Source organism: Octopus sinensis, linkage group LG25, assembly GCF_006345805.1.
Source record: "Octopus sinensis linkage group LG25, ASM634580v1, whole genome shotgun sequence".
In the NCBI taxonomy this organism is placed as follows: domain Eukaryota; kingdom Metazoa; phylum Mollusca; class Cephalopoda; order Octopoda; family Octopodidae; genus Octopus; species Octopus sinensis.
In genome coordinates, this window is record NC_043021.1 from 6262799 (window position 1) to 6287494 (window position 24696).

The window sequence follows — 24696 nt, forward strand, 5'->3', positions numbered from 1 at the left end:
TTGAGTCATTTGACTGTGGCCATGCTGGAGCACCGCCTTTAGTCGAAGAAATCGACCCCAAGACTTATTCTTTGTAAGCCTAGTAACTATTCTATCGGTCTCTTTTGCCGAACTGCTAAGTTACGGGGATGTAAACACACCAGCATCACTTGTCAAGCGATGTGGGGGAGGACAAACACAGACACACAAACATATATATAAATCCACTCACAAGGCTTTGGTCGACCCGAGACTATAGTAGAAGACACTTGCCCAAGGTGCCACGCAGTGGGACTGCACCCAGAACCATGTGGTTCGTAAGCAAGCTACTTACCACACAGCCACTCCTGCGCCTATGTACTTTTTTTTTTAAACTTGGTACTTCAAATCGCCAAGTCACGGGGACATAAACAAACTAACACAAGTTGTCAAGTGGTGGTGAGAGACAGACACAAAGATACACACATAGATATATAAATGTATATATATACGGCAGGCTTCTTTCAGTTTCTGTCTACCGAATAGAGCTCAGGTCGATCTGGGGGTAGGGGTTATAATAGAAGACACTTTCTCAAGATGCCACGCAGTGGGACTGAACCCGGATCCATGCAGTTGGGAAGCAAACCTTTTATCACACATCCAATTTCTATACACACACACACACACACACCGTTATATATGCATGCATACATATTCATACATATGGCGCAGGAGTGGCTGTGTGGTAAGTAGCTTGCTAACCAACCACATGGTTCCGGGTTCAGTCCCCTGCGTGGCACCTTGGGCAAGTGTCTTCTGCTATAGCCTCGGGCCGACCAAAGCCTTGTGAGTGGATTTGGTAGACGGAAACTGAAAGAAGGCCGTCGTATATATGTATATATATATGCGTGTGTGTGGTTGTGTGTCTGTGTTTGTCCCCCTAGCATTGCTTGACAACCGATGCTGGTGTGTTTATGTCCCCGTTACTTAGCGGTTCGGCAAAAGAGACCGATAGAATAAGTACTGGGCTTACAAAAAAAGAATAAGTGCCGGGGTCGAGTTGCTCGATTAAAAAAGGCGGTGCTCCAGCATGGCCGCAGTCAAAATGACTGAAACAAGTAAAAGAGTATATACACACAATACATATAAAACATTCCACGCACGCACTTTTTATGACCTGTAAAAAAAATCTTGGCTATCGATATAAGATTTGGCTCCAGCTGACTAAATACTAGGCTTTCTTCTTCTTCCTAACTTCTTGTATGTATGCGAGAGTGTGTGTGTGTTTATAACACCTTTCTTTAAATACATATTTACATACATAAATACAAAAGGGATGTAACTCAATAGGCGAACTCTGCCATTCCATAAATAGTTGAGATGAATACAAATGAAAGAAATCCCCCCCAAAGCAAGCAGTAAAATATTATAAGCAATGTAGTTTATGTCTTGTGATATGCAACGTCATTTAAAGGATTAGCCTCAGTGTTTACTAAGGGTTCCGTTATCTGATATACACACACCGCCTTCCGCATTCATGGAGTTTTGCGATGCTAATTGTTATATTAGCAGCGATTAAACAGACGTCAACTTAAAAATATTATAAAGTTCTCGTTTTATATTGTATATATATTAACTTATATTTATTGTGATACATAACTATGCTGTAATAATTTACTCTACCGAATTTTACCCGTAGGCCAGACTTAAATATCCATGCCAGCGATAATATAAACGTTAAGAGATACACACACATATATACATATACATACATATATATATATATGTAGGTCCCGGGTTGAGTCGGGGTTAACCACAGTTAATAAGGTACTCAATACATGGCAGAGTAAATTAATTTATTTTATAGAAGGAGCTTCTACAGGACTAGAACTGTTTCATTCAAGTCCTGTAGAAGCTCCTTCTATAAAATAAATAAATATATATAATATAATATATATATATATATATATTGTGTCTGTGTTACAGTAGTAAATGTTATAAAAACTTTAATTCTTCCCCTGTCGGTAAAAAAATAAAGTGAGTTTGAAATATTTTCTACAAGTGCGTTGTAAAACTAAATCTCTTGCGCTGCGATTTATTTTTAGTACTGTACTTGACGTTATGAGTTCAAATGCTGGCGAAGTCAACTTAACCTTTTTCATCTTTCATCATCCTATGGTCGATCTAATTGACTATATCTTGAAAACCCAAATCTGTCTCTTGTAGCAATTATTATTATTGGCGAGCTGGCAGAATCGTCGGCACGACGGACAAAATGCTCAACATCATTTCGTCCGGGTCTTTACGTTCTGAGTTCAAATTCCGCCGAGATCTGCCTTTCATCCTTTTTGGGATCGACAAAATAAGTAATCGACTGGTCCCTCTCTCCAAAATTTTCAGGCCTTGTACCTAAAGTAGAAAGGATTATTATCATTAAATCGACATACCCACTCCTCTGAACTTGCCGGCTTGGTGCCAAAATTTGAAACCATTATTATTATTATTATTATTATTATTATTATTATAATAACAACAACTAGATTCTCTGTGTATGCCTGCTGTTTTTGTAATCGGTCACTATATCATTCCTTTGTGGCAAAAAGATGGACAAAAAACAATCATCATAACTCAAATTTTAAAAATAGTAACGAATGACACGTGTTCAGATTCGAACCCTGGAAGGCAGATTTAGAAAACGATGATGAAAAAAAGATGGAATTCAAAATTATGTAGCAACCCTTGATGCGTTTTTCTTTGCGTTATATTTCTTAAAGCTTATACATAAACATATATAAGTTACATATATTGAACACTGTGTTAGTTTTGTATATAACGTAATTGTACGTGATCTTATAAATCTAGGACTTAATTGTGTTTTTAATATTTCACACACTCGTATGATGCGTATGTGTGTGTATATATATATATATATATATATATATAGTTATCAGTAATAATATAGGGTGAAATTAATTAATTTGGAATAATCATTAATTTCACCAAGTGCTGTGGTTTTACTGAGATCTCCCTTTTAGTAGAAAGAATAGCTATAACTCTTTGACTGCTATTTCTAAACTCGGTGTGTTGAGGCAAATCGTTGCTAAACCCTTAATTACTTAGTATATATATATATATATATAGCTTGCCCTGGATACTGTTTGCTCCGTATGTGTTTTCGATACCATTGTTCTGTCGTCTTTAATATTTTGTTCTTTGTTTAAATAAAACAATTATTAAAGTGGGGGAGTGTATGGAGAGACACAAAGGGGAGAGAGAGAGAGAGGCACACGCCACACAACCAACGCGAGGTATGTGCGTGTGTGTGTGTTTGTGTGTATGGCCACCCTTACAACAAACAGTCTGTGACATTATAAAGGTGGGAAGCAAGGCTGTGAGGGAAGCGGCTTGATGGCGAGGAGGAGAGGAGAGGACGGTAGCTAAGCTAAGCTAGCTAGCCAGATTTTTTTTTTTTTTTGTTTTGCCAGGTCTGTGATACAATAACAGGAAGTGGAAAATAGAAAAAAATAAAGAAGCTGTGCTAAGCAAATTAGAAATAGGAGGATATAAGGTAGTTGTTTCGCGGAGGGATGAAGTTGGCGAAGAAAAATAATTGGTCAGATTTACCTCCCCTTGATTTGTAAAACCTCAATTCTGTAAATTCGGTATTAATAAAGCACTGCCTGTCTTCACAGTTTCTCTCGTATAGGTCATTAGATTGGTCTCGGAACACTACTATTACCAGTAATTGATCTACCAAGGCGTTCGAATGACCGAAAGGCCTATCAAAGTGTTCTTATTTTTAGTTCGTCATTTAGTTTAGATTACTTTTTTTAGCCTAATTACTCTGCTGTCGTCGTCAGCCTTTCTGCTGGGCCATGGTGCTTCTATTTCCGCCGACCACGTTCGGCAATGTTCGGGTTACCTCGGAAATACATTGTCAACACAAAGATGGAAGCCGAACATGGTATGTAGTGAAAGGCTGACCTTATCTCTTCATCTCCTCATTCTTGAAATACTGAAGCAAACCAGCCAGGCCGACCTCCAACCAAGCGGTTATTAACGATTGTTAGATGAGCGAGGGAAAGTCTACAGTGCCAAAATGCCGTTCAATTTCAAGCTAAAACGTACGAAACGTTATGAAGTATCGTCGAAGTACGAGTTTGTTGTTGGGGTACACATGCTAGACAACTCCTACTTGGAATGTTCGCTGAAAGCCGACAGTACCGGACACGATTGCCTCGGAACTATTGCCCATATGTTAAAACTGGAGGAGTTCGAATACTTTGGATTTCGTTACGTGACCAAAAAACTCCAATTCCACTGGATTAACCTGGACAAAGCACTAAAGAAGCAGCTGGACAAACATGCTCACATTCCACGTCTCTACTTTGGTGTGATGTTTTACATATCGACTGCCCACCGGATCGACGATAACCGAGCTCGCTACAACTATTTCCTACAACTGAAATCCGACGTGTTAGACAGTCGAATCTCGTGTTCCAGCGAACAGGCCATCAGGCTGGCAGCCTACTACCTCCAGGCCGAACTGGGACACCACGATTCGGAACAGCACACAGTCGAGATGTTTCGAGACGTGCAAATTCTTCCCAAACACATGACAAAGGACGATAGCGTTACGACCGATCTGCTGCAAGATGTACTCTTTCTCCACAACAGTTTGATCGGGTTACATCCTATGGTCGCTGTCATACATTATATCAAACTGGCTCAAACCCTCGACGGATACGGTATGGAATACTACACTGCTAAGGATGATTCTGGTAAGGAATTATATTTGGGAACTTCCAACAACGGTATTTTCGCTCGTTATCTTAACGGTCAGCAAGCTTTATCTTTTCGTTGGTCTGTTGTTGCTCATATTGGCCAAAACAAAAAATGTGTTATTATCGATACCCAAAAGACTTCAATACAATATTATTTAGAAGACACAGAAATGGCTAAATATTTTCAACAAATTGCATGTCTTTTACAGAAATTTTATAAATCATTCAAACCAAATAGCTGCAGTTTAACAGATTTAAGTGACATGGGTTCTATAAGTTCTGCTCAAGATTTCCAAGTGGCCCCCACTAACCTCCCGTTAGATTCGGTCGATGCTGCTGACCCAAACACTGCTTTATATTCTCACAGTCCGAACTATGCGATGGATATGCAGTCCGGTGTGACGAAAGAGAATTTCTTTAATACGCAACCGGGTGTTGACAACTTCGCCCCTGATGTTGTCGCACAGCACTACGTGAACCAAACGACAGATCCATCCCAAGTAGCTAACAATGTGTCATATCCTACACAAATCTCCGCTCCGGCGCATGTATCTCAACAACAGGACCTCACCTACCGCCAAGCCATGCTTCCGGCTTATCGCCCCAGTCCCGACTACAATCAACTAATGCGTCAACGCATTGACAATTCGCTACAGATCAACACCTCCTCCTCCTCTCAACAGTCTCAGCCAGTTTACACAACAGCTATAACAACTCCAGTGGTTCTACCACAGCAAGTGGTGACTACTTTAACCAGTTACACAGACAACATCCCTCACTATGCCAACATCATACAACAGGACTCAAGATACGTAGATTATCAATCAAATTCTTGGTATAACAATTTCATAGTGAAGCCGACACACAGTTCACCCGAGCTGAACACAGTTGCCACACAAGGAATACCAGGTCGGGATTACATAGCAGAAGACTTCATACACGATAAAGTGTACTACAAACCGCCACCTCCTCCTCCATCTCCACCACCACCATATCCTCGCGTGAGCAGCAGCACACCAGACCTAGCGGCGCAGATTGGTCAAATGAACATCAATTACAGCCCGGACTTAGTCTCACGAAAGAACCTCGGTCCCATCTCTTTTGCCGTCCAATCGAAACTCGACAAAAGTTTGGAGAATCTTGCAGCGGCGGTCAACGAAGTGAGTGTCTCTGATGCTGATAGTTTGTGTAGTTGTAATTCGAACCAGACCGGCTGCAGCACCAAAGACACAGACAAAGACTTTGATGACCAGCAGATACCAAGTGAAATTGAAAAAAACAACATCCACGTTCGTTACATCGCTCCAGAAGAGGCTCCCCCTCCTTCGAAGTCTAAAGAAGTTGCCACGCTTCGAGAAAGTTTCAGGAGAATGATGATTGCACGTTCTAGTCCAGCTTGTCTTGGCCGCTTCAAAGAAAAAGCAAAAAAAAGTAGGCAAGACCAAATACGTGAAGATGATGACGATGATGTCATTGATGATGATGACGATGATGATATTATTACCCATGTCAAAAGTGATGAGAGATGTGAAAGTGCTTCGAGTAATTCGTCTTCATTGCCGCAACAGAACAAGGACTCCGATGGGGAAGCTGCAGTAGGTGTACCTGCTGGACAGGCTGTTGCAGAGAGTGTTCAAACTGACAAAACTGAACCAACACCCGATCGAAAGACGGAGCTTCAAAACAACGAAAACCACGATGATGACGATGCGATGAAACATCAGAACATTGGCCCTTTAAAAATGGCTGCTATGAATGGATTAACCCTCTCTCGTCCCATAATTTTATCAGCGAGTGAAGATGAGATTCGAGCTCCAAAAGATGAGAGGCGTAAGATGCTGGAGAGTAAAGTTTCGGAAGGATGTGTTCTTGCAGAGTTTGAACAAATTGCCAAGAAGGCACCGAACATGGAATGTAGCATTGGTCGGAAGCCAGAAAATGAATCTAAAAATCGGTTTCCAGATGTCCTACCTTATGATGAGACACGTGTGGAATTATCAGTCACTAAAAATAATGCTCTTGGCTATATAAATGCTTCTCACATGAAGGTGAATCTTGGAGTATTGGAATGGTCATTCATTGCAACTCAGGCCCCACTTGAGAACACAGCTCAAGATTTTTGGCAAATGATTTGGGAACAAGAGATAGATGTAATAGCCATGTTAACTGGCATCAAAGAACAAGGAAAACAAAAATGTTACCCATATTGCCCCAGGAATCAGGCTCCGATCACAAACTTCGGTTTGGTCGATATGAAGTTGAATTACAATTCAGTAACAATTCCTGGTGTTACTTAACAAACCGGATTTCCATTAAAGAGAGGTCTGCTGGAACAGAACGACTAGTGTGGCACTTGCAGTACACTGACTGGCCGGATCACGGCTGCCCGGAGGATACTTACGGATTCCTCGGCTTCTTGGATGAAGTTGAATCAGTGCAACGTCTAGCTGAAAGTGAAGAAGGTAGTGGGAAAAAATCCCCTATCGTTGTGCACTGCAGTGCTGGTGTTGGACGGACTGGTGTGGTTTTACTATCAATTATAATGAAATCCTGTTTGGAACACAACCTTAATGTTGATATTCCTCTTGTACTGGCCAGACTACGCCAACAACGGATGTACACTGTCCAGACGCTCGGACAATACAGCTTCGTCTACAAAACCTTGATTCGTTACTTGAAAAATACTCGGCTTATTTAGCTGCTGGTCAGATCAATGTTAAGGTATTTGGTGCAGTGAATAATTAGATTATTTTTTTGCTGTTTCTCATCTGCATTAAGTATTTTAACACTTACTTAACTCTTGTTTTTGTTTCACGTGAATGGTATCCTTTGAGTACATATAACTAACCTCAGTGATTTATAGAGATACTCTCTGATAATACCTGGACATTTTACTCTTATGCCTTAAAATTTTCAAGTATTACACAATAACAAAAACAAAAACAAAAAAGAAATCTCTGACAAACATACATCTTCAATTTTATCATAAATCATGTTTTTTATATATTTTTAAAGAAAGTCTTTTTTTATAAATTTGAATTTATATATAATAATGTTTTTTAAAGAATGTCGACTATTTTATCTGTTTCCAATTCTTCTTTTTAATTTTTGAAATATTTAGTGCAATTTTTTCCTCCTTATTTTGTTTACTTTTGTCTTTTTTTTTTTTTTTAGTTCCTGTAATCCCCTTAACACACACAACCTCATCCCTCTCTTTAGCATTTATTTATTTTTGTGTTTACTGCACTGGTCATGAATTTTTGCCATAATACCTTCTCTCACCAGTGCTTCAATATACATACATAAATCATCACATATATACATATATATACATATATACATATATATACATACATATATATATATTAATATATATATACACACATATACATATATATATTATATATATATATGCATATATATACATACATATATATATATATTAATATATATATACACACATATATACATATATATTATATATATATATGCATATATATACATATATATTATATATATATATGCATATATATACAATATATATATACATATATATACACACATATATATATACATATATATATACACACATATATATACATATATATATACACACATATATATACATATATATATACACATATATATATATATACACACATATATACACATATATATATATATACACACATATATACACATATATATATATACACACATATATATACATATATATATATACACATATATATATATATACATATATATATACACATATATACATATATATATACACACATATATATACATATATATATATATACACATATACACACACATGTATATATGTACATATATACACATTTACATATATATGTATATATAGTAGACACATGTATAATAATATATTCTCTCACCAGTGCCTTGATAATATTTATATAACAAAAAAACCAACATTGACAACAGAATAAACACCTTCCCTCTCCCACCATTTTCTTCGTCTTGTTTTGGATTTTCTCTCAACGAACCAGCCTCCTCCACTTTGATTGATGTTTACAGATGATTGATGGCTAAATAACTGAAGGAGAAAAAGTGCCTAACAAATTCAACTACGACCAATTTATTTTCTGTCGAATTTTGTAAACTCCTTCAGTGGTTTTTTTTAACTCTAAGCAATCTCCCTTTCCATTCTCTCTCTTTCTCTCTGCATATCTTTTTTTTCACTCTCTCACAACGTCTGCTTGTCTCTCCTTCTGCCTCTCTCTCTCTAACTGTCTGTTCATCTCTGTCTCTCTCTGTCGTCTGCCCTTTCAACCAAAACCATGGCATGAAAACATGGAGTGTGGAGGGAAGGGGAGGAAAAGGATACATGAAAACTATTACACATGTGCCCATGATTAAATAATTGTTGGATCTTTTTTTTTCTTTCTCAGAATGACAAACTTTCAGTAACTCCAGCTAGGAAGCTTTTTAGTCGACAATGCAAGAATGCATGACTTTTTAAAAAATTCCTTTGAGATCCTCTCTCTTTCACTCTCTCTTTAGTTCTTGCATCTCTTCTGTGGGTGTGTATGTGGGTGGACTTAATATGCATAATTAATATGTCCATGACATATATATATATGCACACACACATACATATATATATATATACACATACATGTATTTACACTAGCACACACATACACACACATATATATATAGATGTGTATATATGTATGTTTTTGTAAACATTTACTTATAGCTTATATAAGTTTACTTATATATGTATGTGTATATACATATATATATGTATGTATGTATATATGTATGTGTATGTATGTATATATATATATGTATGTATATACATGTATTTATATACATGTTTGTATGTATATATACATGTTTGTATGTATATATGTATGTGTATGTATGTATATATATATATGTATGTGTATGTATGTATATATATATATGTATGTATATACATGTATTTATATACATGTTTGTATGTATATATACATGTTTGTATGTATATATACATGTATGTATGTATATATACATATATGTATGTATATATATGTATATATATATGTATGTATATACATGTATGTATATACATGTATTTATATACATGTATCTACATATATGTATGTATATACATGTATGTATATATACATATATGTATGTGTACATATATGCATGTATATATATATGTATATGTGTGTATATGTATGTATATATATATATGTATATGTGTGTATATGTATGTATATATATATATGTATATGTGTGTATATGTATGTATATATATATATGTATATGTGTGTATATGTATGTATATATATATATGTATATATATATATGTATATGTGTGTATATGTATATATATATGTATATGTATGTATATATTTGTATATGTATGTATATATTTATATATGTATGCATATATATATATGTATGTATGTATATATATGTATGTATGTATATGTATGTATGTATATGTATGTATGTATATATATATATGTATGTGTATATATATATGTATGTGTATATATATGTATGTGTATATATATGTGTGTATATAGGTGCAGGAGTGGCTGTGTGGTAAGTAGCTTGCTCACCAATCACATGATTCCGGGTTCAGTCCCACTGCGTGGTACCTTGGGCAAGTATCTTCTACTACAGCTTCGGGCCGACCGAAGCCTTATGAGTGGATTTGGTAGACGGAAACTAAAAGAAGCCCATCATGTATATGTATATATATGCATGTGTGTATGCGTTTGTCCCCACAACATCACTTGACAATCGATGCTGGTGTGTTTACGTCCTCGCAGCGTAGCGGTTCAGCAAAAGAGACCTATAGAACTAGGCTTACAGAGAATAAGTCCTGGGGTCGATTTGCTCGACTAAAGGCGGTGCTCCAGCATGGCCACAGTCAAATGACTGAAATAAGTAAAAGAGTATATAAATGTATAAATATATGTATGTTGACTCTCCTCATCTCTGTGGCGATCAAGAGAGTTTTAGAGGTGATCCATGGATATGCTGCTTTTATTAATACCTGGTGTCATTATTATCATATTTTAATCCTTTTCCAGCATGAAAATGATTATATATATATATATACACACACACACATATATGTGTGTGTGTGTGTATAACTTTGATAGGTTTCGGCCAGTATAGGCCCAGGCCATGTCTCACTTAACAGCACCACCTGGTGTCATTTTTTAGTCACACATGGGGCACCATGGTCCACTCTAGCAAAGAGTTATTATTGTTGGAGACATATCCGGGTGTAGGATGTAGGTCTGGGATTTTTCGAAGAAAGTTGTCCAGTGAACTTTTGAATTTTATGGTCTCCGTTTCAATGTATTTTGGTATGGTATTGAAGAGAGCTGGACCGGTTGAGGTAAAGTAGTTGTGATGTAACGTTATGTGTTCTGAGTTTGATTTTTGTAGTGGGCAGAGAGCATGGGAGCCAAGTCTTAGATGAATTTTAAAATTGATGCCAACACCATTTGTGCAATATTGATGGAATATTTTCCATATCACACAAATGATGTAGTGTGTGTGTGGCAGCATTGGAGAGAGTAGAGATTGATTTTTTTTTTAGTCGACCCCAATAGTCAATGCCTCTCATGCCGTCTATCTTTCTTTTTATTGACCCCTGGAGTGCTTCCACTTTCATATTATGAGTTGCTTCGTATGAGTGGGCAACAGTACTCAAGGTGGGGTCAGGCAAAAGTAGAGTTGAGAAGGATGCTGGTGTGGGCATCTCTAGACAAGAAAGTTCTCAGAATCCAGGAGCACATGTTGCAGGCCAAGTCAGCCTTGCTGTTGTTATGTGGGAACTCCAGCTTAGATTGTTTCCCTTTCTGAAGACTGGGACGGCAGACTGGGAAAGAAACTGATCAGGAATGTAGCCCGCATCAAGTGAGTTTCTCCAGAGCTCAGCAAGAGGGGGTGCAATTTGATGCCAACACATCTTCAGGACAGTGGATGGGAACTTAATGGGAGTTACTGTCAAGTTGTGCTTGATCTTAGGTCATATGGTTAGTTGAGGGTTTACATCACTGATACTAGCCAGATCAACCACATTAGGGTTACTAAAGACAGAGCACTATTGCCTCTGCAGAATCTCGCACATGGATTTTGCATCATCATGTAGAGTTTTGTTCTCATCAACCAGAGGACCGACAGTGGAAACAGCATCTTTATGTCTTTTTGCAAATGAAAAGAACACTTTGGGATTGAGTTTTATTTTCTCAGTGGCCCAATTCTCCTCAGCTGCTCTTTGTTTGTTAATGATGGTCATTGTGCTTTTTTGGAGGTTGTGTTTTTTCGATTCGAGTGATTCAGTGACAATCGAATGGGTACGTTGCTGCTGACAGTATTTAAGTTGGGTGATTTTCTTGTTAATTCTTTTTTATTTTTCTGATAATTGCTCTTCCATTTCTAGGGATTCTGCACTTAGATTTGTATACTGATCTTAATGGAATATGTTTTGCGCATATATTTGTTACATTATCTACAAATGTCTGCCATGATGTGTTTATGTTGGTGGTGGTGTGCGTGCATGCGAGAAGGCCCAATCAGCTTGTGAAAGATCATTGTTGATCGCATCCCAGGCTGTGTTATAAAGATCCATAGTGTCAAATGGATGGGCTGGAGAGATGCCATTGGATTTGATCTTTAGGTGGTAGAATCTCAGATCGCAGAGAATCATACCATGGTCTGAGAGTGGTGGTGTTTTTTCCACTGAAATATTGTGGATAGTGTCAGTGTGGTTACTGAACACTAGGTCCAAGGTGTTTTTGTGTCTCCTTGTTAGTTCGAGAACACGTTGAGTCGGACAAAACTCATCCATGAAATCAAAAAGCAATTCAATTGCTTCCTTATCAGGGGTTGAGGTGGAAAAACCTGGTTTCAAGCTGTTTGTGGACCAATCAACACTGGGAAGGTTAAAGTACCCCATCATTAATATGTTGGCAGCATTACACTGATGGATGAAACACTTAATACTCTTGAGGCATTCCTTGAAGTGTAGTAAAGGAGTTAGGGGTGGCCTATAGAGCCCAACTGCTATTAAAGCACATAAGCTGCTTCACAGTAGCCATTAGTCAATATGTCCATTGCTTCAGCTGAAAAAGAATTGAGCATGAAAATGGCGGTCCCACCCTTTCTTCTGCCGACATGGTCTGCACAGATAGCTGTAAAATTCTACTCTCTCACCTCAGCTTCCCAAGTGGAGGTTATTGAGATGGGTCTCTGTGAGGACAAAAAAAGGGATATGATGTGGATAGTCATTAATGCAGTCTTCAATAAATTGGGTCTTCCATTTTTGGGCATTGGTGGAAGGGCTGATGCCTTGTGCATTGAGCAAAAATGTTGAGGCGATAGTGGTGACTGATTTTGACTGTTTTGGTGATTTGCTTGTTAATGGCAGCAATGGGAGTTTGTGCAATAGGGTGGTGGTGGAGGGTGGCATTGTGTGATGGCTAGAATGTTCTTTTGTAGCTCTTTTGCCAGATTCATTATGGCTAATAAACAGTTCTGTTTGGAGAACTGAATATGTTTGTGGTTGTGGGATTTGTATTGGTTAGGGGTCCTGTTTGCCAAGAATAGCGGCAGATTTTAGGATCCTGTGTAACGAGTGTTTTTTAAAAAATTTGATTTAGTATTTGGTGAGGGTGGTAGTAGCATTGTTTTAGATTGTGCACTTTGGTGGTAGTGGCTGTTGAGAGTAGGAATTGAGCATCTAGTCCCTGGTAAATGAGTGAATTTGCAATCAGTGTCAGTGCAGGGTTTTGTGTGTAGGCTGTGAGTGGCATAGATTTTAATTTGTGTTTGGGTCTTCAAGTAAGCATTTAGTTGGTTGATCACAAACTGGGATAGTAGTAGGTTGAAGCTGTATCTGTTGCTGCTTTTAAGGTGGTTGTTGTAGCTGTAATTGTTGATGTTGTTGTGATTCTTGTTGCTGAAATTGTTGCTGCTGTTGAAGATTTGATGGGTGGGCAACAAACTCAGGTTGAATGGGCTGTGAACAGCTATAATCCTAGCACTTGACCTTTCATCAATTCGGCCATCAATTGTGGTTGAATTAAGGAGTGTTAAAGGTTGAGGCTGGGTCAGTTGTTCCTGCTGTGGTGGTGGATGTTGTTGCTGTGGTGATTGTTGTTTTTCCTGAGGTGGCCATTGTTGTTGCTGTTGACCAGTATTTGAAGAGAAAAATTTTTCAAATTGTCTATTAATTTATATATATATATATATATATAAATAATAACAAAGGGTAAAATTAATTAATTAAGAAGTAATCAATAATTTCATGAAAAAGGACCATTTCACCGTAAACTTAAGTAATACTTTATAATTAGAGTTCAGCAAAGATTTGCTTTACCACATACCAAAGTTTAGAAATAGCAGCCGAAAAACCTTAGCTATTTCTTCTACTTTAAAGAGGGACTCCCAGAAAAACCAAGATACTTGAAAACAATCTTTGCTGAACCCTAATTATAAAGTGTATATATATATATATATATATATATATATATATATATATAGTACGTTTATTGACCATTCCGAAATATAACAATATATATATATATATATATATATATATATATATATATATGATGTATATGCATGTCTACAAGCACCACTGACATTTAGAAAGGAGAGCATGAACAGCAGAAGATCTAAATTCTACCCCACTGTCAAAGCAGATGCCTTTAGAATGCAGGGAGAGAAAGCAACAAAGAATTATACGATTCCATTATTAAATAGCAGTCAAATGACAAATAGAAGACATGTCGGATATTGTTGGTGAAAAGAATGAATATTTTTTCCTTACAGTTCTATGGAAATACAGATATTTCTAATTGCTGTTTCGCTTGCATTTCCACAGTATGAATTTAATAGTACAGTTAGTGAACATTTTCTGTTTTACCATTCATTGCCAACAGATACAGCTGGTAAGTTTGTTTCTAATAATTTGAACAGTTTTATTATTGCAAATGAAACTGAACAGTCAAAATACAAAGGACTGCAGAGTCCACTAATGTCAGGAAAATACAGGGTATCCCACAATTAACCCTTTAGTATTTAAACCGGCCATATCTGGCCAAAATAGTTAATCTGTTTTATGTTCAAACTGACCAGATCCAGGCTCTCACACCTACCCTACAATGTTATTCTACATTAAGTAATTACACCATCAAGATCTTGAAGATATGAGATAATGCATGATTAGTTCAAATCAATGGGAATCAATAGGCATTATATTTGATAGAATAATCTGAACACTAAAGGGTTAAGTATCTATTTCAATGAAATTGGGCAAGTTTTAAAAGAAACTGATAGAATTTTATGTATATTACTTAATTATGATACCAAAACAAAGATTTATAAATTTTATGTGTAAATTCTATTGAAAGTTTTGAGCATGTGCTCCATCTGTATCCCAGATCTGTATTTCAGATCTATCCTTAGCACTGCAAAGCACATTTTGAAGCATTTCAGGAGTTGTCTCCTGCACTGCTAACTGAATGCATTCTCTCTGTTCAGCTAAACTATTATTCCATTCTGGGGATGAATGTAGAGAAAATGGTTGCAGTCAAATTGGAAAAAAAAAAAAAAAAAAGCTGTCATTGACAGATAAGCAGGATCCAACAGGTACGGAAATAAAATTATTAAAAAAAATTATAAACAAAATAAAAAAATTATACACTTTTAACAGATATTAAACATGATAAACATAAATAGAAGTGAGTTTTAAAAAAATTGTCTAATTTCACTGAAATCGATAGTTAGTTCTAAGACACCCTGTACAGGGGGATGGAGATAAATATTCAAGGTATAATACCAAATGTCAAATGAACTAAGTGCTGCATACCGTAAATCCTCGAGTATAGTCTGCCCATGAGTGTAATACGCAGGGGATTTTTAGGGCGCTGTATCTCTGAAAAACCTAAACCTTGTGTATAATATGCACCCCTCCTCTAACTTGAGTCAAGGAGAGCTATATAACGTCCTTGGTTTGTAAAAATATATACGGTAACGTCCTTTATTATTATTGTATATATATAACATAATGCAAACGTGTAGCTTTTTTGTGCATTTTCTTTGCAGAAAATAAAGAAATGACAGTAATAACCTTTAATAAATGTTGCTTACTGCAAGTTATGGATGATTTAAGGTATTTTCGCACCCGACATTGCAAAATGCGTCTGAATAAACTTTGCCGGACCGCAGATAGAGACTCGGACATTGCTTAGAAAATAATTTTCATTTTTAACCTCGTATATAGTACGCACTAGGGATTTTGACCTTTAAATTTTGGGAAAAAAGTGCGGATTATACTCGAGGATTTATGGTAAATAGAGAAGCATTGGGAGCGAAAAACAGGCCAAGAAAATTGAAAGATGACATTGGAGGAGGCAGTGAAAGGTGCTAATTTTATAAAAGCTCATCTGTTAAATTCTTGTATTTTTACTGTTTTTTGTGGGGAGATGGGCAGTTCTCATTGTGTTCTCAAGCTGTCTTATAACAATGTATTTAGCTGCATATTTGAGTTACAGGTTGAAATAAGATTGTTTTTACATGAAAAGCCATTCCTTAGATTTATGGTCTGAATCGTTTCCAACATTCTACGAATTCCTTGCAATGTCTGATGATGGCCTCTCTGAAGAAATAAGAAAATCTTTCCATTCAACTCTTGCAAAGGTTTAAGGAATACTTTCAGGGACTTTTTTCAATCAAATGTAATAACTGTAAAATAAGTCGATATTCCCTGCTTGAGAAAACCTGTCAAGCCAAGTGAGGTTGTAGTCATGTCCGATGATGCCAGTGTTACGTAACTGACACCCATGCCAGTGGTATGTAAAAGCACCCACTACACTCTTGGAGTGGTTTGCATTAGGAAGGGCATCCAGCCATAGAAACCCTGCTAAATCAGATTGGAACCTGGTGTAGCTCCCCTGCTTACCAGCTTTTAGTCAAACTGTCCAACCCATGCCGGCATGGAAAACAGATGTTAAATGATGATGATGATGATGAAAATAACTTTGTTGAATTTTCATGTGATGCCTTGTTTGGGTCATGTTTCATTTGGTATGATTTCACGAATTTTTGGTTATATGTGATAACTGAGTACCTAGAATTGGCATCCAAAGCTCTGAAATATTTAATGCCATTCCCGACTACATACTTATTCGAGCAGGCTTTCTCACAGCTGTTTTAACTGACTACTATTGCATGTGAAATCCAGAACGCAGTATCGCTCGTCTCAGTAAACAAAAGTTTGTAAATGCAGCCATTTATTTAATTGCATATTTTATTACAGAAATCTTTCAGTTGGGAAGATGAAACTGGCAGAATGAGTTTAAATGTTATTTAACCCTCACGTTACCAACCTGGCTGAAACTGGCTCTGGATCTGAGTACAAATGATTTGTTTTTATAAGTTTTGAATTAAAATCTTCCACCAAACCTTAGTCACAATTTATGTTCATAACACTAGCTGAATGATAACTAAGGAAGTGCATTGTGACATGTGGTGTATAACAACATCTGATATGCTGGTCGATGTTGTGATATATTCAAACACACATATACAGATATACGCACACACACAACATATATATATATATACACACACACTTCATTTTTGTATCTGTTTTGATGTGCCTTTATTTTGATAAATTCTTTGTTGTATTTAAAATAATTGAAAGAAACAGAGCTTCTCAAAATAAATACAGTAACGAAAGGGTTAATAAAATCAATTTGTTTAGTAGTAAAACCTTTCAAAACTCTGGCTTTTGCTAAGCCATTCATTGGAATACAAGAGCTCTCTGGTAATGTAAAAGTGCATGTGTATGTATATATTTTGGTGTGTATTTATGTAGTAGATATGTTGTATGTATGTATGTATATATTCATTTATGCGTGTGTTAGGTATGTATACATGTATTTGTGTGTGTGTATATGTAATTATATATATTTGTCATTTAAAATATTCACACATTTTTATTACCACTAGATTCAGCCTTTGGTCTGTGACCCTGCAGGACCACTATTTTTCAAATGCCTTAATCAATCATATTGAATACTAGTACTTGAAACCCATTACCAATTATATTGAACCCTTGTTGCTTTATCAATTTTTGGCAGCATAATTCAAACCACACAACTCGACTTGAAGATATTATATCCGTTATTATCAACTCTTTCCCAGTTACTAGTTAAAATAAAAACAAGAGCAAAACAACTTTTCCCCCCAAAAAACCCTCCACAAAACGGGAACATAATTATGACTCTGTAACCTCTTTAATTTCTCTAGAGAAAAACCCAATTACAATTTTTTTTTTGTACAAATAGACATGAAACATTTTTAAAAAAGGTATTTACATCTGCATCTATTTTTAAGTATAAAAACTAAACCTGTTTCATCTGTCATGTGGAAGTTAATAGCCTAAAAATAAATGTTAATTTTATTAGTAATGGGCTCATCTCTGACATTAGTTAGACATTTAATTCTATCGAGAATATGTAAAAGTGTTGTGTCTGTGTGAGAAAGTCTAATTATAGGTAAGTTTTTTGATAAATCTGTTTATAGGTGCAGGAGTGGCTGTGTGGTAAGTAGCTTGCTAACCAACCACATGGTTCCGGGTTCAGTCCCACTGCGTGGCATCTTGGGCAAGTGTCTTCTGCTATAGCCCCGGGCCGACCAATGCCTTGTGAGTGGATTTGGTAGACGGAAACTGAAAGAAGCCTGTCGTGTATATGTATATATATATATGTGTGTGTTTGTGTTTGTCCCCCTAGCATCGCTTGACAACCGATGCTGGTGTGTTTACATCCCCGTCACTTAGCGGTTCGGCAAAAAAGAGACTGATAGAATAAGTACTGGGCTTACAAAGAATAAGTGCCGGGGTCGAGTTGCTCGATTAAAGGCGGTGCTCCAGCATGGCCGCAGTCAAATGACTGAAACAAGTAAAAGAGAAAGAGAAAGAGAAATACCTGTTACCTCCACTAATGTATATACAAGCCAGGAAAACAACAGCCAGATCACCCTCGAAGCACACCCGACAGTCTCACTAGATAAAAATATGTTAGATCATCTAATTTTTTTTTTTTGTCTTTTGTTTCCCTGCCCCGAGGAAAAAGGATGGGCTGGTCATGGGTAGAGTGGCTTTGATCATAAGTCTACTCAATCAGGTTGACCTGGGGCTAAACAACAACAACTAACACATATGCCCAATTTTTGTTTTGAATTTCTGCAGGTCTAACGTAGCGGTTTTATTCTTTGGTACAATATATCCGTCCTGAGTTTGGATGGGTAGATAGCTGGACAGACAAGTGTTTGGGCAGACATGTGAATTTGAAAGCTACACAGATATATAGATGGATGGCAGGATAGATATGTGGGGGGTGGGGTAGAAAAGTGGATAGGTTCATGATGGGTAGCTGGGTGGTCAGATTGTTGGATATATCTTAAAATAAGTGTGGGCATGGCTTTGTGGTTAAGAAACTTGCTTCCCAACTACAGGGTTTAGGGTTCAATCCCACTGTGTGGCACCTTGGGCATGTCTCTTCTATTATAGCCTCAGGCCAACCAGAGCCTTGTGAATAGATTTTATTGATAGAAACACTGGAAGCTTGTTGTGTGTGTGTGTGTCTGTGTGTTGTGTCTGACCCCTGCCCACCACTACTTGACAACTGTTGGCCAAAAGCAACATGGCAACCCTAAAGAAGCACTTGGTACACTCTGGTAAAATGGTTGGCATTAGGAAAGGCGTTCAGCCAAAGAAACCATGCCAAAGATGACATTGGAACTCAACACAGCCCTGCAGCCTGCTGTTTCCCTGTCAGACCATCCTACCCATACCAACAAGAAAAGCAGATATTAAGAGATGATAATGATATATAGTGAAGGCGCATGGCTAAGTGGTTAAGGTATTCAGCTCACGATTGTAAGATCATGAGTTCAATTCTAGGTGATGTATTGTGTCGTCGAGTAAGTCACTTTATTTCACGTTGCTCCAGTTCACTCAGCTGGCAAAAATTAGTAGTACTTGTATTTCAAAAAGGGCCAGCCTTGTCACACTCTGTGTCACACTGAATCTCCCTGAGAACTTTGTTAAGTCTGCTTGTGTCTGTGGAGTACTCAGCCACTTGTATGTTAATTTCATGAGCAGGCTGTTCTATTGATTGGATCAACTGGAACTCTTGTTGTCATAAGTCACAGAGTGCCAGTTAGTTTATATATGTGTATATGTGTGTGTGTTTTGACCTCATGTGATGGTTGTAAATGAACATCACTGTTATACAAGTGGTGTTGTTCATTTCCATTCCTCTATGGGAAACGTGTCTGGCTATGGGTTATATTAAATGAAAGTTTATGAAAATAAACAAAAGACGAAAGCAGGTGGAGTACAAACAAACAAATGTATTAGTATAGCGCTCAGGAATAGAAAAAGTATTTTACGTTTCGAGCCTACACTCTTCGACAAAGGATTGTCAACAGAAAGGACATCTTATCACCAGCAATCCCACTCTTCTGTGTGTGTGTTTATGAGTGTCTAACATATATTTTGCTGTGTCTAGGGAGACTCATGCCAATATCAATAACACACAGAGCTTCAGTTCCACTCCTTTATTTATTAGTCAGATATCTAACTAAATAATCAATTACTTAAATAGCAACGAAAGAGCTTTGATGACAAAAGAACAAACAAAAACAAATCAAATGACTGACTGTTTAAACCAACTTGAACAAATAATTGATTGGATATTTTCACCAATTGACTAACCATAAGGGAGTGGAATTGAACCAGTGTTTGTGTTAATAATACTGAAATAACGAATCTCCTTAGACACAACAAAGTTTGTTTTAACACACAAATTCACATAAAGAATCTTGCAAACCAGATACAAAAATGAAGTGTGTGTGTATATATATATATATATATATATATATATATAATAAATATTAGGGAATAAATCCAAATTTACAGGGAAAAAATCAGATTTAGGATTAAATCCAATTTTATAGTAAAATATTATATAATATTAATTAGAGACAAAACCACTATTTTGCAAAACAAACAAGGAAAGACTTAATCAATACATAAAATTTTACTTTTTATTAAAATTTTATGTATTGATTAAGTCTTTCCTTATTTGTTTTGCAAAATAGTGGTTTTGTCTCTAATTAATATTATATATATATAATGTAGGATAAAATTTTTCCGAAAAAAATTTTATCAATGGCCAGCATATTAAAAAATACCTTTAAAGGTTAAATTATAAACAACTTATAAATAAGGGCAAACAAAAAAATTTCTAATGCCAAATATGTCGAAAAAAAAAATTTTTGGCATATTTGGCATTAGAAATTTTTTCGTTTGCCCTTATTTATAAGTTGTATATGTTGTGTGTGTGTGTATATCTGTGTATGTGTGTTTGAATATATCACAACATCGACCAGCATATCAGATGTTGTTATACACCACATGTCACAATACACTTCCTTATATTGATGTACCTTTTGAATGATACCCCCCACCCTCTGGCCAGGTGGGCAAGACAGCACTCACACTGAATGAAATGCCAGTCTGTTGCAAGGTTACACATTTACAGCTGAGTGGACTGGGGCAAAATGAAATGGAATGTTTTGCTCAAGGTTATATATAAGAATTGAAACCACATTTTTGTGATCATGAGTGCAACACCCTAACCACTAGGCCATGTGCCCTCACATACCTGTGTGCGTATGTGCATGTGTGTATATCTGCATCTATCTGTATGTATGTTTGTGTGTATATTTTTGCCTGTGTGTTGTCATCTGTTTATTTATATATCAATGTTTGTCCTATATTTTGTCTGTGTGTGTACATATATGTATACAAATATATTCCTTTGTGTAAGTATGTTTACTGATATATAATTGTGTGTATGTACTTGGCCCTGAAGGTTTGAAGATCTGGGAAAGATGATGGTAACTATGAGGTACAAAAACCGTCCCTGTAGGCAAACATTCATACAAGTCTTTCTTTTCATATGCTGGAAGCTGTCTCCTAGTTTCTCTCTTGCTTCTATCAAATTCATATCTTAGAAAGCCATAATTTGCATTGGCATGAAGAAAGGTAGGTCTGGTAAGATAGTCGAAATGCTAGAAAGGAGGCATATAAATCTGGAGAGGAGTCTTAGCCAGAATTCTCACAAGCAAAGAAAGGTACAAATTCTTCTGGGTAGGCAGTAGTGATGTGTGGGTGGAAGTGTACATAGTTTTGACAGAGAAATTGGTAGCTGGAGTGATTGAGGTAGCCAGAACATGCAATAGAATAAATCTTTGTATAGTGTTGGAAAATTTAACAGGAACATGTTCCTCAATCAGGACTTGAAGATAAGAAAAGGACCGATTTTATGAAGCCCTTTTGCAGATTATAAATGACAATGGCCTTATCTTGTGGGTGACATTAACAGATATGTTGGGCTGCACTGGTATGCATTTGATGGTATACATAAAGACTACAGATTTGGTTCTAGGAAAGAGGAGGGAACAAGGCTGTTGGAGTTCTGTGATTCAAATGACCAAATGATCAGCGATACTGACCTTAGGGAACCAGCCAGTCACCTGATCACTCGTCAATCTGATGGGCATACAAACCAGATTGACTACATCCTCACCTGTAAACAGGAGAGACAGATTACTGTAAATGCGAAGTTCTACCCTGGTGAAGAATGTACAACCAAACATAGGTTAGTGGTTGCTGACTTCAGACATAGAGTTAGAAGAATTCGGAGGCATAAGCCAATATGGAATAAGGAGATATGGAAGAAGCTTCAACCAGAGAATTATGTCAGGGAAGCCAGATGACAGTTTTATTTAGCAATGGGAGAATTATTATCTTTTATATTATGGCTGGGTTCCAACCCAGGCCACAGCAACAAAGAAGCAGAAAGTAAGAGCTTTGCCAATGTTCTACGGCTTGAGAACTTGAGGCATCAGGTGTTCCAGGTTGCAGGACAGTTTATTAAAGAAACTCAAGGCATGGAAGAAAAGTGTGCACAGACGGATGATATTGGCACACTTGCTCTTGGTGATTCTGAAGAAGTGCTATTATTATCTGGGTTCTCTTCAAAAGCAAGTGCAATGTCATTCATATAAGTTAGCCGACACTGAAAGATAATCATTAGAATACATGGAAACAATGAATCTGTATTGAAAAGGAGAAAAAAAAGAATGAAAATTACTTTTAGGTGCCGGTGTGGATGTGTAGTAAGAAGCTTGCATCCCAACTACAGGGTTACGGGTTCAGTCCCACTGTGTGGCATCTTGGGCAAGTGTCTTCTGTAGCCTTGGGCCAACCAAAGCCTTATGAGAGGATTTGGTAGATGGAAACTGAAAGAATCCTGTTGTGTGTGTCTTTGTGTTTGTTCCCCTATCACTGCTTGACAACTGGTGTTGGTGTGTCCTAGGGTTGATTTGTTCAGCTAAAATCCTTCATGGTGGTGCTCCAGCATGGCCACAGTCAAATAACTAAAACAAGTAAAAGAATATATATTTTGAGTTAGTGAAAAGTTTGGGGAAAAGTAAAACCTCAGTGTTAGACCTGACCCACTAAACATCCATTATTTCGTCTCTTCTTTCTTACTTTTTTTCTCTTTTAACCCTTTAGCATTTAAACCGGCCATATCCGGCCAAAAGTATTCTGCCTGTTTTATGTTCAAACTGGCCAGATCTTGTCTCTCACACCAGCCCCACAATATCGTTTTAAAATTTAACAGTTACCTCATCAAAATCTCATAGCTACAAGATAATGCATGATTAGTTCAAAACAATGTGGATGAAAAAGCGATAATTTTGGCAGAATAATACGAACACTAAAGGGTTAAGCAATAAAAAAAAAACTATTAAAACTCTGAACCAGACTAAAATATTTTCTATTCTTGAACTTTAAACATAAAATGAGTTACATTAAAGCTGTTGTGTAAACCAGCATTATTTCTGACAATCTTGTTTTTTCTCAGGTACATGCATTGAGGATTATTTTGGTGAAGTGTTCATCAACATCGTCATTTAACCCTTCAGCATTCAGATTACTCTGTCAAATGTAAAGCCTGTTTAATCACATTGTTTTAAAGTAATTGTACAGCATCTTGTAACTCTGAGATTTTGATGATGTCCCTGTTTATTTTTAGAATGACTTTGTAGGGTAGGTGTGAGAGGTCAGATATGGCCAGTTTGAGCATATAACAGGAAGACAATTTTGGCCTGGTATGGCCGGTTTAAACACTAAAGGGTTAATATCCATTGTCCATGCTGGCAATTTGATCAGGGCTGGTAAGCTAAGGGGCTGCACCAGGCTCTGGTCTGATTTGGCATGGTTTCTAACACTAACCACTCCGAGAGTGTAACGGGTGCTCTTACATGTCACTGGCATGGGTGTGGTGAGTTGTGTGACACCAGTATCTACCACAACTACAATTTCACTTGGCTTACAAAGAATAAGTCCTGGGATTATTATTATTATTATTATGATTGTTATTATTATTATTGAGGAGGTGAACAGGCAGAAGTGTTAGCATGCCAGACCAGATGCTTAGTGACATCTCCTCTGGCTTTACATTCCAAGTTCTAATCTTGCCAAAATTGACCTTGCCTTTCAACTTTCCAGGGTTCAATGAAATAACTACCCCTTGAACACTCGGATCAATATAAGTGACCTCCACCCTTCAATTGCTGCCTTTGTGCCTATAGTAGAAAGAATTACCATTATTGTAAGCTTTTGGATGTATTATGACTGCTTTTTGCTATTGATATGGTACTGTTATTGTTGGAACCGTCTTTGGTGGCAAATACACGTGTGTGGGTGGAATTGGCATGGTAGTCTATTGGGAATTATTATCATTTTTGTTTGTGTCTGTGTATGTATTTGTAGTTGTATACGTTTAGGTATGTGTGTATG

General features: G+C 36.8%; 3 protein-coding genes across 4 annotated transcripts in view; 2 read left to right on the top strand and 1 right to left on the bottom strand.

Moving 5' to 3' along the window:
• Positions 1–3717, bottom strand: part of LOC115224279 (DNA repair protein XRCC4) — a 40844-nt gene extending 37127 nt beyond the window's left edge. For both annotated transcript variants that reach the window (XR_005003749.1, XM_029795093.2), the window contains exon 1: positions 3583–3717. The gene's annotated coding sequence lies outside the window, so the exon portion shown is untranslated. The remainder of the gene's footprint in view (positions 1–3582) is intronic.
• The window catches only part of LOC115224276 (elongator complex protein 4-like), a 90632-nt gene that overhangs the window by 11625 nt on the left and 54311 nt on the right, over positions 1–24696 (top strand). The gene's annotated exons all lie outside the window — the stretch shown is intronic.
• On the top strand, positions 4027–7685 carry LOC115224270 (tyrosine-protein phosphatase non-receptor type 14-like). Its single transcript, XM_029795082.2, is given in 2 exon segments — positions 4027–6947; positions 6950–7685. Coding segments are annotated over 2 exon segments (3381 nt in total). The 5' UTR covers positions 4027–4057; the 3' UTR covers positions 7441–7685.